This window comes from Mycteria americana, chromosome 2, assembly GCF_035582795.1.
Source record: "Mycteria americana isolate JAX WOST 10 ecotype Jacksonville Zoo and Gardens chromosome 2, USCA_MyAme_1.0, whole genome shotgun sequence".
NCBI classification, from domain to species: domain Eukaryota; kingdom Metazoa; phylum Chordata; class Aves; order Ciconiiformes; family Ciconiidae; genus Mycteria; species Mycteria americana.
The window spans coordinates 9827623-9845642 of NC_134366.1; the positions used below are offsets into that span (position 1 = coordinate 9827623).

Below are 18020 nucleotides of genomic sequence, written 5' to 3' on the forward strand. Positions count from 1 at the left end.
AATCTATAAAAAAAAGCTTATAAAGAAGAAACTGTGTCATCTCCTGTGCATTTAGAATTATTTATAAATACTTACAGAGCTCTTGTTGTGTGCCTTCTTGGTATCATTGTAGGCTTCCTTTTCTGCCATCTTTCGTTTAAAAAATATATCTTAACTCCGAAGACCTGAGGGGAGGGGAGCTTCATAGTTTGTAAGGCTTGATTTGCGGCTTAAATATTTGTATACAATTACACAGCAGAAAATTTATAGGGTTGAGCAGATACTTCCATGGGAGTTTTCTGAGGGTCCTGCCCTGTGAATACCCTGTGGTGATACAGCTCCACAACTGAATTACGGGCATTACAAGTCAAAATGAGTGTCTTGACGTGTTTACTTTTCAAGCTGGACTGAAGTGGAAAGGAAGATGCTTGTGATGCAGAAGTGATGCAGTACCACAGCTGCTTTTAATGGCCTGTGTGTTTTGTGAGCTTTTCCTTTACTTGTTGCATGCTATGCAGGCATGTTGTCTGAAGGAGTATGAATATATATATATATGTATGATTAATATATATATATATATACACACACACACGCACACATATGTTGCTTGGAGATCTCCATTCTATCCTTGGCTGGAATTAGGATAAGGAGTCCTGTCCCTGTGTTGGATTGATGAGGGTGTGGTGAAATACTTCAGACCATCAATCTCTCCATTGGCTGCTGTTTTCCTCCCTGCAGGAAGTGGGGACTGGACTGTTCCCTTCAAAATGGGGAATCCCAGTTACAGTCCTTGCTGTTTCTTCTCTGGATTTCCTCCTTGTGAGCCCTGAGCAGCAGGGATGGCTATGTGACTGCACAAGTGATGAGAAAGTATCTAAAGTGTGATAATATTGCTCAGTGGAAGCAGGTTTCTGTAGACAAGTCTTGCATTTTTAAAGCAGTTTTATTGCCAGGGAGTGAAAGCGTTGCTCCACTCCTTTCCCCTCTTTCCTTTCCCCTATTTCCATTCAAACTCATTTATACCTCTGTAGTTGGGAGGATAATGATAATCCTGCCTAATGTCTTAATTTTTGTGTTAAATCTTCTCCGTCTTATAGGTGCAAATAGCTCAAAGCTGCCTGGATCTTGTTCCCCCAAACTTATGAAGATAGTGAATAAAAGGAATGTAATAATAAAAAAATCTTTGTGTTCCTTGTACCTGGAGCCCTCAAATCAAGAGCTTTTTTCCCCCTTGCTTTTCTAACTAGTCTGCAGTTGGTTAGTTGCTCCTTTATGTGTTGATGGCACTAGCTATTGTAAACAGTCAATTCTGAGTTTTGCTTTTCCTCCAGATTATAAACTTGCCAGTTTTTGTATTGATTGTGTTTTTTTCAGTGTCTATGACGGTGCTGTTACTAAGTTAGAATAAATCTTAGGCATTTAAATGACAGTTCTTGACTATATATTTTACATTATTTTAAGTAGAACAATAAGTCTGTCATAAAAATGTAAGTTTGAATTCAAGATAATCACGAAAGAACAATATCAATATATTTAATAAAAAATAATTTACTAGCTTATTCTGAAAGATGCAGTTATAGTAGTTTTGTGTATTTTTTGTTAGTCTTTGAATTAAAATTGAATCCAGTCTGCTTTGGTTACCAAGCAGGACTTTTGCCAGTTTGACTTGCTAAATCATCTGGTTGGTTTGATTCCCCTGGTCAAATAGCCTGCAGCTAGTGATAAGCTGCAGTACAGTGTGCATTATGAGAATATGGCATGGAATCAAATAGTGTGTGAGGTATGATTTTGTCCACCAACTTAGAGAGTTTGTATTTGTTGGCTTTGTTTTGCTAAATCTTTGTGAGTAGTTGACTGTTGTGCTTCAACATCTGAATTTTTTTTCCCTGTGTACCATAGCTCTCAAGGTGTCACAGTTAGCCTCAATGCTACATCTGGCATACTTACGTCATACGAACTCTCTGAGACCATCAACGATCAATCGATAGAACATGAGTCTGAGTATGACCAAGGGGAAGATGAAATTGGTTATGACAGATCTGAAGCACCTGAAGTATATGCCTCAGAGTATGCAGAGGAAGGACATTACGAAGGCAATGATCCTGAACTGACCGAAGACCAAATAGAATATGGGGAAGAGCCTGGAGAAGAAGATGAAGTGCTAGACCTTGAAATCAATGAACCCCTAGATGAATTTCCAGTGAGTTTCTTTCTGTTGTATCTTCAAAGATAACATTGTTTCACGTGCATAGGGTTTTAGACTGATTTGAAATCTGTTTACCTCCCTGGGGAGGAGGGGAAATTAGACCTATTATCACTGTCTGCCAGTTTCTTTATCTAGGCTGTGACAAAGTTTGTGTTGACAGCTTGTTTGGCGGTAGGTAATGCTCCTTTGTCATGCTGGAAGGCAGTTGAGAATCATGACCTTGAGGATTGTATCCTTAAGGAAGAAAACAGCTTTGTGTGGTGGAGATACACTGCCAATTGTTAGAAGTACTTAATGCAAAAGCTTTTATCCAGCCTTTAGACAAGATCTGATAAAGTCCTTCGAAGGTGAAAAGATTATTGACCTGCTAAAGACATCTTTAAGGTGCTAATATCCCAAAGTGATTGATGTCCTGCTCGTTCATCCTTTTTGTAACTGAGAACTGTCTAAACCTGAATAAAGAGATTGGAGGTTAGTTCAGAAAATGTCACCTGCATAATTCAATATAATCTAAGCAGTGTATTAGAGAACATGCACTGGCTTTAATTGCTAGTGAAATGATTTAATCTTAATTAAAACTGTATGTGATCAATGAGATGTTTTAAAATACAAGCAAACTTACTTAGGAAAGGTTTTGCTCTCGTTTTTTGTTCATAATTGTTCAGAGTTGAACCTGTTCAATTGTAAGCACTTGCAGAATGTTTTTAAGAATGTTTACATTTTTGATGGGGTAAAATCTGATGTTAGTGTATATGTGCTATACGTGTATGTTTCCTTTGGTAAGAAAGTACTGCAGTGTTTGCTTCATGAATTTGTAGTCAAAGGATGTAGAAGTACAGAAGTAGATGGGGCAAACAGTAGTAGATGGGATCTTTATGATGACATTGCTGGGATCTGAATGAAAACTATTTCGGTTATGGTTTTGGTAATACTGAAATTACTGTCTAGTTAAAAGCCCTGCTAATTATACTTTTATATGATATGTCACTTCTAATTGACGGTTCTGATAGATACAATACTTCTCTTGCAGTTCTGGAAACAGTAACAATGCACACAGACCCCATCTCTTAGCGGGTTTGCGATTCTGTAAAGTTGGCCTATGTCTTTGCACCTTCTTGTGTTATTGCCCTAGGATGAAGATTACATGCAATCATATAATGAGCAAGGAATGGAAGAACAGGAAGAATATACAGCTGATGAGCTGGAAGAATCCCAGACAATAACAAATGAATCAGAAGAGGTATGTTGTGAATTTAACGGAAACTTAAAATAACTAGTTGTTTCAGAATTTGAATTTGTAGAATTGTCCATATTGCTGGGTAAGCACTGATGCAACTTTGCCAATGTTGAATTGCTGGTGATATTACTCTGTGTATAAGATGAATTGTGATAGCATCTATATTGTCAGATACATTAGATCCCCTCTGCCCCGTGGGATGAAAATCATAAGGGAGAGCTCAAAATGTCCATATTTAATCTTGGCTTCAACATTAGAAACTTCAGGGACCATTTGGGGTAGGAGAATGATAGCAATACTGCATGCTTTCTGCTAAATCTCTTAACAGCTATGGTGCCTCACTTTCCAGATGGATAATGTGCTGCTCTTGGGAGTGTGGATACCATTCTGGGGTATCCCACTTTGAGGAGGAGCACGAGCATGGAAAGTTCTGTATGTTAGAAAGGCAAAGGTCAGATTGCTTGTTTTGAAAGAAGTTGTATTGGGACTGAAATTTCTGTGAAGTTTATCTTAATTCTTTGATTAGGAAAAAGGATGAGTTCCTTCATTTGCAAGAAGAAAGCTTGTGCCAAAAACTGTCACGTATGCATTTGCTGGTTATAGCCTGGAACAGTGGTAGCATACCTGTTATTAATTTGCAGCAAGTTTTTGATGTGGGATTTTTTTTCCTTTCCCCACCAGGAATCTGCTTTCATTTTACTTTTATTCCGGTTCTTAATTAAATAGGATTGAATGGATTACCTGCTGAGAAGTGTAGTCAGAGTGTGTTCCCTCTTTGGAGCTTTAACTCATCAGGAAATTAATTCCTCAAAGACACAGCAGCGTTCTTCTATGAAGTTCTAACATATGGGTGTGCTGTAATACTCTAGTTGTATCAAACTTACTGTAACAAAACAACATTCTTTGGTAGGTGAAGAGAGAGGCATTGAAAGGGGTCACCTGCATTGTTCAGTCTTTGCTGTTGCAAGCATGACATCTTACACCAAATATACCTTAAACGTAGTTAATTTCCTATTTCCTAAGTATTAAATCTACCCTTCCAAAGAACTGTGAAACACGTGAACACTTATTGTTCATTCACTGGATTACATACACTTTCCTTCTGGTGTTTTAAAAGTAACCTGATGCATTTGTGCTATCTGCAGCCACAGTCTGTATGAGATGATGAAAGCACTGCACATCATGTAAAATTAAGTACGTAGCTGGGATTCACTGTCAACTTGCTGCTTTAAAAAAGCCCAGCTTCATTTTTAGAGTATGAACTAGTGAGAATTCTGTAATAATCATGTTGTCTAAATTTGTCCAATTCAGAATTTAATTCCTTTCATTCAAAAAATAACATTAATGCAAGTTTTTAATTGATTAATAACTGTTAATAATTAATAATTGTTAATAGAGCTTTTAACGAATTTGTTCATCACGTAATGTGAACGTTTTGGCCATCTGAGTTAATCTACATTCTGGCTTTATTCTGATGGCTTGCAGATTGCCACAGGTTTCTTGTTTCCAAAATAGTACCATCTTTTTATTCCTTTATTATTTCATATGTAGGTTATTTACATTTGTCTGTAGGGTCACAATTGCACTCTCCAAATGAGAATACCACCAAGAGAGATAACCTTTGTAGAGTATGCATTTCTGTTTATTACATGTATATCTGTTTATTACTCCAGCTCTGAATAGTTTTGTTCTTCATTCACGTGTTATATTTAAATCTTATAACATTCACTGCTTGTAAACAAGGGTAATTGTTGGCATTCTCCTGTAGAAAATGCAACACAAGAATGGAGCTGTAATAGATGCGGTACAAATAAATAGCATTATTATTTCTTGATTGAAAGTTGGCATATGAATAACTGAGAGTGAGCTGATGGAGAAAAGGGTTTGGTAGTGTTGTATTTTAAGCAGTTTCCACGTTAAAACCACATAAAGCCTCTTATTATATTGCATGAAGAAATTTTGTAAACCAAGAGAAAAGCTGACTGGCTGGGGAATTGGAACATGATGGGGGAAACTGGTGAATAAGGGAAGTGAGAGACCTGTTAAGAGTGGCACTCAGGTGGGAGATGTGAGGAAGAGGCAGGAAAAGTTTGTGTCCTTGGCCAGATCAGGTTCAAGGCATGCTTTTTCACTTGATATTTAATTTGAAACAGTGCTTAGAACTTGGATTTTGAATAAATAACACTCTTTGTGGAGCTTCCTTGAAAAATGTAGCAATGCTTCAGAAAATATTTTTGCCTTCCTGAGGTACAAAGCAAAACCCAATACCCAGAAGCTTCAGCAGCAAATAGGTGTGGTAAAACTGTCAGTTACATGAGTTATCATGTCCTAAATATTTTTAGAGTAATAATATCAGTAATTATTTCTACAAAATGTTCATAAAAATGTAACCTCCTAAAATTAGAATTCATAATTTCTTTGTTTTCTATTGGAACTAATCTCCTGTGAAGTCTATGATAGGGGTTTTCTCATTGCATATATTTAAACCAAGTCTTGGGTTATGCTGATAAGGAATGATGAGGACTTTAATCAAGAAAATATTTCATGAAGAACTGCTGCATACTGCTTTTCTTTTGATAGAATACAGACTTGGAAAAAAAAGGTCAATGTGTCTGTTGAATTGTTCCATCTGTGTTTAGCCAAAACTTATGCATTTTAGTTCTTTTCAAGTTTGAAGATGCTACCTGTCAGCCTGGAGGAAAATTATGAAAAGAGTGCAAATCAAAACAGCCAAGTTTTAAACATATTTAGAAGCTCTTAGGTTTGTTTTCTATTCCCGTTTTTCATCTGTGAAGTGGAGGTGCCCTTGGAATAAGTGTAACATCCTTTTATCTGCTCTCTGTTGTTCCTTGATCCCTTAGGATTGAGCAATTGGTGCTGCTTCAGTGTTAGCCTCTGGTTGAAGCTTCCACTGCTTATTTTCTAGCTAGTTAATAAAAGTTCTTTGTTTCACCTTCATAATGTTTCACGTGGAAGGGATCTGGTTTAGCCTTTACAATGCTTACCTGTTCTGTAGATCTTAGGACTCTCTGGCACAAAGCTCTCCGGAACACTTGACAATCCCATGTCTAGGAGGATCCTGTGCCAAGATCAGCATTTATCATGCTGACTAGTGTTTTCTCCTGCTTTCCTTGGACTCTCTCTGTTATCAGTCCTGCAACTGCGTGGCAAGCTGTTCGGAGCAGGAGCACTTACTCTTGCTCCATAGCAGATCATAACCCACTGTGGGGAGTTCTGGTCAGTGACTGGGATTTATGGCATAATTATTTAACGGGGATGGCAGAAAACTCTGACCGTGTGATAGAAGAAAGGTCATTATTTTTCTTCATAAGGAAGAGTCAGCAAAGCTCTTTGGTAGCTTTGTGCAAGGTGTCATAATGGGAAATGTTAAGCTCCCTTTGAGGAGAGCTGCTGAGAAGCCTTGGCTGGCTAGTGCAGTCAAGTGACCTCAAAAGGCTGTTCAAGGACTGTTTATGTATATTCAGAGATATACATGATTAGCAACTATTAAATAGAATCATGTAAGTACTAGTATGTATTAATTCTATGTCTGCACTTGTGTCTTTTCCTGTATAAGTTTATTTTGAAACATAGAATCCATTCATATAATGTAGTCTTGGCAAAACAACTCATCCTGTTAAGCTGGAAGTTGGAAAAGATGATCTAAAGAAGTCTTGCATACTACAACTATTGAACAAATTGCAGGGTAAGGGTGTATGCTCCTACACAGCTCAGATAACCTTTCCTCGAGCTATATGTAGAGAACATATGGTTGGCTGTCAGACATGTTTGTGTCTCCATTGTAACTAATATAAATCCCTCAATAATACGTGTAATCAGACTTGGACATGGGTCAGTTAGCATTCTTGAGCACTGCCTTTCCTTGGTGCCTGCTTATTCATTAGCTCCTTTGATTTTTATTGTCTTTGATATTTAATGCTTGTATGGCTGTTGTTTCTTAATAGGTGGCATGCGCATTATACTGATGAATAAAGTGAGTTAGACCCAGAAGACTACAGAATGGTTTAAGTGGCTAAGGATAGAATAGTGCTGGTCTAGAAAAGTTTGAGAAATGTTTTTTTTTTATTGTTGCATACGAAAGTAGCCGTCTTGTATTCTGTTACAACTTGCCTTTTTTTTTTTTAGAATGGATATATTTTTTTTCCAGAATGAATAATTATCAAAAGCCAACAGAGTTTCCACAGGTATTTTCTGTAGCATTTCATTAAAGCATTGCAAAATTTTTCAGGACAATGCAGACTGCATTAACCATTCTAGTCCTGATTCTGCAGTTGGAGCCACACAGAGCCTTGCACTAGTAAGTTTTGCACTCACAGATGAGATGACATGACTGAGACCAGTCTTTGATGAATAAAAACTGGAATTCCAATGTGGCTTTTAAGGGGCATGGACATAGAGAGTGGATGTTGTCTGGGGTTTATGCTCTAAAGTAAAGCAGGAGGCTCAGTGTAGTGAGAGAGCATGTCTCACAAAACAGCCACTCCATTCCAACTTCCACATCCTGATCCTGAAGGGAAAGTTTTTAAAGACAACATTGGGACAGTAAAATTATGGGGTTTGTGATATTTAAAAATATAGATTTGATAGAGATATTGCTAATCCTTTCTCTTTTGGGAGTCCCTCTTTTGAAAGTAAAATGCTCACCCTGTCTTTCTCCCTTGTTTTTGTTTGTTTTTATTAAGCCACGTTAGCATCTCTTTCCTTGCTAACATCCCTCCTCTGTTCCATGAGTCTCAACTGCCTGTCCTCAGAGGTGCTTTGATTATACATGGTTATGTTAATCAGACCAGTTGTGCTCAATTTGGGTTTCCTTTTGAGGTTTGGCTTGCTTTCAGTCTTGAAGGAATTTTTTTTTTGCCTGCTATCCTGTCTGTTGTTTTTAGCTGCCTTTTTTGTTATGATAAAGTCGTTATATAAAAGTAAATATATTTTTAAAATATAAGCCTTAAAGCTTTTTGTAAACTTTGGCTATTTTCTTAGCTATATCTTAAAGCATTTTTGTGAGGTCAGGAAATGTAGTGCTTGAATGTTTGCCTGGAATGGATAAAACACATTCTGAGATAAGGAGATGATAAAATGAAAATAACTTGGGACCAGTAGCCCATTAAAGCCCAGTAACTAAGCATACACATCATTTATTCACCAGGCCAAAGTTGGAGAAGCTTTGAGCTTGAGTTCATAGGGTATGCTGTCTTTTAAAGTAGAAACTGCCTTGCCAGATCCTGTCTCTGATCTTGCTTCCCAAGTTTCTCTTTGGTTTTGGATGAAGTTGGGCTCCTGGATAAGGAAATTTGCAATTTCTTGCAACATTCTGCCATTAATTCTTTTTCTAATTTTCAACTCTATACATCAAATATAACTTTTGTAACATTTTGAACATTAATTTTATCATGCCAGCACAGGAAAATGATTTTTTTTTTTTTTTTTTTTTAACTTGAAGGAGATTGATCCATTTTCATTTGGGACATTGTTTCATCTACGGTTATAGAGAGAACTGGAAAGTAAATGAGGACAAGGGAGTAGCATTCCAATATACAAATTTAGTATTTTCAAATTTTATCCAATCCTGTTCTCTATTCTCTTTGTCAATTGCTGAATTAAAACTGAGAAGTATTCAAGGACTAGAAAAAGTAAAGACAAGTACAGTTATAAATACCTAGAGGAATAAAATTGAGATGTAAGGTTATCTGTTTTTTGTTGTTTTTTAACAACATGCTACTGACAGTTGTTAACAAAGGAAAAAAACCCTAATGATTTAATGTTTGTATTACTTGAGTCTGGTAGTATCCCAGGTTTGCATCTTAGTCAATTCAGTGATAAAATGTCACTCTGTCTGCAAAAGTAGCTACTAATCAGATGGTGGTTCTAACTGGAGTTTCCATATTCCCTTAAATATTGCAGCAAAATGTGTTTTCTCAATGGATTTTACTATATAATTTATTATATAATTCATACCTTTATATTAAAAAAAAATTCACCAAGCTCTTAAATGTTCACCGAGTTATGTATGAGAATAATATATAATGCAAGCAAAATTTGTACAGTGGGACCTTTAAATAAAGCTTTGTCTTTTGACGCTCACTAATCACAAGAAAGTAGATTTTTCAGTTTGCCTGTCCTCTGTATTTTGTGATTCAGGCAGCTATTGAATCTCTGGAACTTCAAGAAGAAACAAAAGAAGAATCTGATGAAGAGGAGGATGATGATGAAGAGTCTGGACGATTACGTTTCAAAACTGAACGGAAAGAAGGAACGATAATTAGGCTCTCAGATGTGACAAGAGAAAGGAGAAACATTCCAGAAACTTTGGGTGAGGTTTTGTGGCAATGGACTATTTTGAAGAGCTATAATAAAATAAAGTAAAAGACAGGCTTGCACAAACTTTTAGAAAAGAGTTTAATGGCAAAAGATAGAACAGTCGCCTCCTAACTTAGCCTGGCCTGTATCCAAGTTGTCCGAAGTCATATGTAGTCTGTTGTAGTATGTGTAGTGTCTGTCTCCTTGGAAATAATGTTTAAGCATATCATGTCTTGAAAACCAGCGCAATGATTGTTCATTGAGACTTTTGTGGTGTCTTTAGAAGCTTTCCTGTTTTCAGGCAGCAGCTATCTGATCTGTCCTTCACTATGTATCGTGGTGGAATACGTTTTAAGAAATTCCTTTGGAGTTCCATCCTTAGAAGATTTTCAGCTGATAACACAAATCTTGTTACTTGTGTTCTGCTGTGAAATACCTGCATGTTTGCTGTTTGCCCCTGGGAACGTGAGCATGCTGTGAACCTGTTGTGTGCCTACTGTTGGCTTGGCCTAGAGAAATTGTAACTTGCTGGGGAGTATGTTAGAAAAATATGGAAACCCCTGTTTTCTGGGTTCAGCTCTTCTAACATGGAACAGTCTGGATCTCTTATACCACCTTGATTCTTTAGGCAGTGTCTAAAAGGTATATTTTCTTTGTATTTGAGTAGCATAACACAAGTGTGTTTGTTTCTAGGAACACTGCTCCATGTAGCTAATGAATTTGCCACTGCTAGTTCAGAAGCAGCAGTAGATTTGCAATGTTCTTGCAGCCACTCTGTTCTAGTCTATAAATAAAATCACGTTGGGTTATGGTTTTGAGAGTTAACTTCAAGACCCCTCATGTGCCTTGGGTACTCAAGTATCTAATACTGATGTTGTACCTGCCCCACTGGGGATAACTATATTGCCTCTTCGTGTTGGCCTTATGGTGGTGGTAATACTAATAAATAATAAAAAGTCAAATTAAAAAGGTGATATTAGGGAGACAGGCAGAAATTAAGTTTTGTTTTCGGAAAGGTGTACCATTCTCAAAGTTTTGCTACTGAACCAAAATACCAATTCAAACTATGGAGAAAAAGCCCTGATCTTTTGAAGAGAATCAAGATATGCAAGAGAGGTGAAATGGTAAAGAAGGCAAATTGTCAGACACTATTGGTTAATTGTCAGATACCACTGGGGGAAGATGTATTTTTTGATGATACTTAAGTTTTGCCAGACTGTAGGGATGAATTCTTTACAGAGGATTGCTTTAAGATGGGTGCCATGCAGCGTGAGCTTGGTAGCTGGGTGCTTCTAGTTTCTTTCCAGGTAAGTCAGTATGTTTGGGACAACAGGGCATTTTGGAATTATGTTCCCAGAGCACATACCTAGATTGCCTGAACTCGTCCTGATGAAATTTTCCTCTTACCTTAAAAGCCTTGCTTTGCAAAGGATGTTAGTTCTAAGGATTTTTCTCGTGAGTTGCATAGCCTCCTAAATTCTTTAATTCAGTTGCAAGGAATTTGGGCTTTTACTATGCCTGCAAAAACAGAAGCCTTAGTTCTATAACAAAGGTGTTGTGGCTAAGAGGACTTGTTTGTGAGCAGCAAGGAGTCAGCTGCAAAGGCTGAGCCAGACTTTCAGTGGTAATATTCATGTGGAATCCCACATGTATTCATGTAGGCCATGTGCTGTGAGTGAGATGTCAGTGCATGATTTTGAATCAAGATCTTTCTCATCTGTTGTTCATTTTTAGCAAATGGCTCTTCTTACTTGCAATTTCAGGCAAAGTGTAAGACTGAAGGGGAACCCTCTAGAGGCACAGAGTAGTCTATATGGGCAAGGGATATTTTCGCTGAGGTGCATTCCAAATGTGTTTTCATCCGTAAGACCATATTTCTACATACCACGTACAGACCATATCTTATTTATACAAAAGGTGCTAGTGGCTTTACAAAACAGAATATTTTCAGAATAAGAGTGCACTGGAATAGCTAAATCTCTGCACGTAATTGCAGGGTAAATGACAACTGCATACATTTTCGAATATCTGTGGATTTACTCTGTAGTTTAATGTAAAGATAAGACCAGCCAATGAGGAGAAAACCTGTAGTGGAGCTTGACTGTTAAAGGAATAGTGATTTGAATTAAACTTATTTTTAAGTGTAATTTTAAGTGATTTGGGATGTGGCTCTGAGATATAAGGAAAAGATGATGCAAATGTGGATGAATCTATGAACTAAAGAGCTTTTTTTTGAACCTAATCTTCGGCAAAAATACAATCTTGCTGTTATGAAATGGTTTCTATTCATACTAGTTTTCATGTTAGTTTCTTGACAAAGAGACCAAATGATTGACCCTGTGGTGGAAAGTTAAACAGCAAAAAATACTTGTTGTTTGCATACAAATATCTGGTTGCTTTTGAGATTATAGAGCAAATTTTTACAGATGCTAGTGGTTTAAAAATGAAACTTCATTGCAGATCTTTATCTCCTTACTTTAAAACCTGAACATAGTTGAGAAAACACTTAAAGAGGAATTAACATTTCAGTTGAAGTTACAAACGTAATTTCCATCCTGTCACATTTTGGTGACCTTTTGTGACAGCTTGTCTCTATTGGAGGAGTGCATTTTTACTTGCTGATTAAAGATGTCATTTGAAACCATTTTATTACCAGCGATAGTGAAATTAATCTTGACACTTAGAGACACTAGAAAAATAATTGCTGATTCACTGCATTAACTGTGTGTGTGAGAACTGTACAGTCAAGATGAGAATAACTGTGTGCTGGTAAAAATATGGAAAAATACAGAGTATTCTCATTAATGTAGCTGAGATCTTTCCTAAACATTTCTTTATCCAAGATAATGTAAATAGTGGCTTTGAAAAGTTTAAAGGAGAGGTGTTGTAGGACAACTGTGCAATTGATTTCTGGAGATACTGAGTTTATAATCTTTGGTGAGAAATATTTGACTTCTTTCAGTGCACATAGTTGAAGTCTTCCCAGAGTTGGAATTGTCATTATGCTCTGCATTTAGTTACCCGTTAAGGAATGTGAAGAAAAATGGCTTTGTTTGGCATCACCAAACTAAAGTATTCTCTCTGTATCTAATTTAAAAAACTGAACAAAACCCTACACTTATGCAGAGCCATTTGCAAAGTGATAACAAAGGTTATTGGATGTGGTAGTACTTTTTGTTATGTCCTGCTTAGTTGGCTTATGTTCATGCTGATAACTAGTGGTTGAGATTTCGGGCAAGACTAGGAAATTGAAATTCACTGTTGTCCTGTTGCACTGTGTGCAGAAGCACATAGTGTAATCAGGTTTCAAGTCTGGATGATGGGGAGAAGAAAAGTTAAAACAAAGGAGAACATTTGCTATCTCTCTCATTTTAGATTGCATATATATGTAAATGCATATGGTTTGGGTTTTTTTAATAGGGGTTCTGGAATGTGATTTGTGTTGTAAATCTCTGCATTATCCAGGATAATAGGGATTCTGGGATTCTCAGACCTGGGGATTTGAAATGCCATTGCTCTCAGGGAGCCACCCAAGGCAGATGCAGCCAGAGACCTGTGCTCAGGGTTGGTGTAGGCAGGAGCCGGTGGCCATGTGCTGCAGCAGCCTGCACGCACTGTCCAGGGGGCATGGCACCATCCAGCCTGGCTCAGTGTGTTTTGGTCACAATGCACACAAGCTCTTAGCCAGGGAGAAGCAGTGGGCCTTTTCACGTGAATACCTGGCTGTGCTTTGGAAGAGTCTAGGGAGGGAAAGAGGATCTCTTCCTCCTCTGCTCGTCACCTCTTTTCTAGTTAGCAGGCTGATCTTGCTTTCAGGGAAGACCAGGACTATTTTCCTTGCTCCCCTCCCTGCAAAACTGTCTTCCACACTATCTCCTCTCCTTGATTTCTGTATGTGTGGCACAATGCGCTCAAATTTGATAAACAGCCCACCTAATAATTGAGCTGACTGTATATTTTGCTGCGTGGTGACTGATAACAATATAAAGTACTGGAGGTATTAATGAGTCATGGTCACTGCATGGGTCTACACTTTTGCAGTCTGTCTCCAAGGCTCTGAACCTGCAGTTTTGTGTGTAAGCAAAATTCTTCACAGGTAGGACACTTGCCTTCAGTGGTGTGTTGTAAGAGAAGTATGCTTGATGTTAATGTAATCTTTCTTTTTTTTTTTTTTTTTAAATCAAATGGTTATATTGTAATTTTGTGGTCATAGAAGGTGGTATGAATGTAATGGTGCTTGCTGCAGTGAATTCTTGGGGTTTTTTGTTTTGGTTGGAATATTTTTTTCCAAGGTCAGTGTTACACACAGTTTCACTTTTCTGACTGAAAAACTGAATACATGGACTGTGCCTTTAAAGACACAGCCTTTAAAGTTTGAGAACTTTTGTGTAAAGTAAGTAGGAAAACAATTTTTTAGTTTTCTTTTTAAAGAGAGTGAAAAGTACCTGCACATCGAAGAATATCAGGACTGACTTTGCCCTGGATGCTGTCATCCCTTCCCCAAACTTAATCAGCACAGCCCTCTGAAGTCATTTTGTTTGGAGCAGCCCATTCTTTCTTCTGAAGTTTCTATTCAGTGTCCTTTGTGCTCAGGAGGCTGAGAGACTCGGACATGATCTGGCTTTGTAGGAAGCCTAGCTCTGTTCCCAGGTTCATTAAGAATTGCTTTCCTCATATGTGACTTCTAATCTGTTTAATAGAAAATAGCTTCTTATCATCTTGAATGAATATCAGTGGTAAGTACTTGTTGCAATGACTGAACTTTGCTTTCCAAACTACCTTGCTGAGTTCAGGGTTGTAGTGTGGAAGATGGCAGAAAAATTGCCCTGCCTGTCTTATTCTTGGGAAAAAAAAGAAAACTTTCCAACTAGCAGCATGCCCAGGATGCCCTGTGGGATTTGGATCCTCTCTGGTTAAAGGGAGGAGAGCTGTTGCTTTGCAATGTAATGGCACCATTTCTTCCTATAAGTGTATGGGAGCTAGTTGTCTTTCTTTCCTGCAGACCAACTAAAAGCCCATGTTAGCCCTTTCACACTTGCAAGCCTGTGAAGAAACTGAACTTGCTTTAGGTGTGGACAGGAAGGAGGCTTGAAATCAGAGCTCTATTTTTTCCCATTAAACCAGCTTTTTTCATCCCTGACAGCTAAAGATGGATAAGGTGGTTGTTTTAGTCTAATGCTTTTGATTGCTTTGGACAAGAGTACATTTGTCTTAATTTTCCTCAGAAATCCATAGTGTGCACATTTAATACCATACTAAGACTTGAGGGAGTGTGATTCCTTGCCCCTTTCTAAGCATGCTATGAGATTTTCCTGAAAAAGCCTGATTGTCTTGGGCTCTGCCAATCTCTCGAGGCAGGCGTTAGGGCAAAGGTAGCATTTCATAAGAATATCTGGTGTGATTGTAAATTAAGGCTTTATGCCACTTAATTGCGGTGTCATTGGATGAGGTACTTAGAGACATGGTGTAGTGGTGGTTTTTGGCAGTGTTAGGTTTATGGTTGGACTCGATGATCTTAAAGGTCTTTTCCAACCTATATGATTCTGTGATTCTGAGTCAGAGAGGGGAGAGAAAAGAAGGTAGAGAAACTTGTCTCATCACCAACATGCAGAAATTAAATAGGAAACTGTATGATGGCAGATCCTGGGCTTTTAGGAGTCTGTCTAAGAATACAGCAAACATGACAGTCAGCAAGTTCTAAACTTTTTTTTAAAAGATCAAAAAGCCTCTGCTTTCTAGAGGTGCTGAATACCTCTGAAAATTGGGACAGGCAAATTTACGGTCTTTGCAGCTCAGTCATGCAGGTAGGTTTTTTTAGCCATGTAAGAACAACTGTTGCAGTGGGAATGCGTGACACTCACCCTTTTCTGCCCTTCTGTCAATCCTCAACTTCAAAGACTGATTGAGATTACTTATGAAGATGTTTAAGATGGTGGTTTAAGTAGCTTTGGCTATTAGACTTGCAAGAAATTTTAATAGTTTTCTAATTGCTTGAGTATGTATTCTTGATGGAGGATATGTAGTGATGTGGAGACATTGTAGTAGTGTATCAGCTGCCACATACAAGCTGTTTGTGTTCTGATCTTCAGTTATTATAGCCATTTTGTGTAGTATTAGCAGGTAAAACCACGTTGTCCTGATAAGTGGTCCCTGTACCCAGTCTCCTTTAAGAGCAGACTTTTAAAATGGAAAAATGGAATTTTTGCACTAATTGCCATTTATATGAATTCAAAATATGTTTTTATTTGTCAGGAGTGTGTTTCTTGTAGAGTAAGTTTCATTCTGCCCTGTTACAGGCAGAAGTCAATTTTAGAGGTAACAAGGAATCTGCCTGGCACATGGCAAAATCCTCAGCTGCATGTTTGGGTTAAAGTTTATCCCCTTTAAGCAACTGAAGCCTAGTGAGTGGCACTGCTCGTACTGTCACGGTGTGTTTCCTGAAGTTTGTTGTAGACTTTCTCTATATTTCCAAGTAATTTGATTACCTGGGCCTGTTACTGCATGGTTTTCTCTTAATGTTATCAGCATTGTCCCAGGTTTCAAGCAAATTTGGCAGTCTTCGTTGAGTACTGTCTGTTCTCCGGTGTTTACCTGTGATGTGAGTTCAGTGGGTGTTATCAGTGGCCATGTATTTGACTTGAGCTGAGCGCAGATTTTGAAGTGTGCTCTCTCTAAGTGGAATTATCACTTGTAAAGTACAGTTGGTTCTTCAGCCACATACAGTAGATAAAATATGAAGTATTTACATACTGCAAAAACACTTCAGTGACCAGAAAGTCCTTCTTTGGAACAGGCCAATGTGTAAAAGAGTCTGGCGGATAAAATCTGTTTATATGGAAGACTCAACATATCCTTTACTGTAAAGTTTACTGGGGATTTCATTGTGCTGCCTGACACTTCTGCAGAGAGATGTTTTGTTTAGGATAACACAAATGTGAGAGGAGCTACAGCCTTCTCTTGCAGCATAAGGCAAACTTCAATAGCATTTTAAAAAAACCTGAAACCTTTTTGTTCATGTTTGTTTCATTTACCTGCTGCTTTTTGACTGTGCAACAGACACAAGTGTCTGTGTGCTTTTTCCTTTTAAAGATGTCTTTAATGAAATGTTAACATGCCACCTAAAGGAGATCAAAGTGCCTGCAAATTTTGTTAGTTGCAGGGATGCTTCTATAGTTCTAGCAATAGTTTTTTTTCATGATATTTTCCATCTTTTCAGCATGAAGCCAAAATATTTTTTCCTCATCTCTCTCTTTTAACAGAACTTTCTGCAGAAGCCAAAGCAGCATTACTTGAATTTGAAGAGAGGGAAAGGCAGCTTAAACAGGGACGGTATGGCTCAAGGAGAGGAGGGCGAAGAGGAGGCTCGGTTATGTGCCACGGAATGGGAGAACAAAGGAGAGACAATAATGATAGGGGAAGAATGAAGGATCACAGGCCTGCACTGCTGCCAAACCAGCCATCGACAATGGTACCTTTTAATCCTTAGTATTCTTTGAACATACTTTGAGGAAATTATGGAGAAATGCATTCTAAGTCGTGAATCTTTATGAAGGTGGAATATATATTCCAACGTATACTTTTTGCTCTTTCAGGGCACTGTTAGACAAGATGGGCTTTGTGTAACGTAGTGATTGTGAAAGTATGTGCTTAGTCCTGTTACCAGCCTCAATCTGAGGAATCTCAGGGCCTCCAAATGAAAAGTGGATTTCGATTCATACAACACAATCAGGCTTACCTATTGGTTTGCATAAGGATGGATAAGTTAATTCCTCTGAGAAGTCCTCTACATGCAACATGGAAACATGTTCAGTCCCACGTTATCAATAGTAATTTAGTTTAAAAATATATGATTCTGTGAAATATTTCTTGGTTTTTGTCAAACTAGTATTTTTGCTGATACTTCTAAAAAAAAAAAAAAAAAAAAAAATCTATTTGTATACCTACCATGCTACTATGGAGGCAAATAAAACCCTAGGAAGGTAATCACCACTAGAAAAATTACTATCTTGGGATTTTATATGAAATTTAGCTTTGTTACACACACACACACCCCCCACCCCCCCCCACCCCCCCACTTTTTATCACAAACTATAAGATGTTACTTTTTCCATCAAAAAAAAAAAAAACCCAAAACCCAGCAAGTGTGTGATCAAGAGGTAGCCCACACTTACTTTTTGTTAACTGTCACAAAATGTACTGGAAGCTGAGACTGTAGAACAAAGCCTGTGTATGTCTTTGCAGGACAAGGTCATCTGTATTAAACAAAGGGGATTTTTTCCA

At 37.8% G+C, this 18020-nt stretch overlaps 1 protein-coding gene across 7 annotated transcripts in view; it reads left to right on the plus strand.

The window, feature by feature from the left end:
- Window positions 1–18020, plus strand: part of RBM33 (RNA binding motif protein 33) — a 106957-nt gene that overhangs the window by 18281 nt on the left and 70656 nt on the right. For 6 of the 7 annotated variants that reach the window (XM_075492379.1, XM_075492380.1, XM_075492386.1 and 3 more), the window contains exons 5-9: window positions 1879–2179; window positions 3318–3425; window positions 7672–7740; window positions 9582–9753; window positions 17000–17208. In XM_075492379.1, coding sequence (XP_075348494.1) covers window positions 1879–2179; window positions 3318–3425; window positions 7672–7740; window positions 9582–9753; window positions 17000–17208 — 859 coding nt within the window. The remainder of the gene's footprint in view (window positions 1–1878; window positions 2180–3317; window positions 3426–7671; window positions 7741–9581; window positions 9754–16999; window positions 17209–18020) is intronic. The other variant, XM_075492383.1, reaches the window with a different exon arrangement.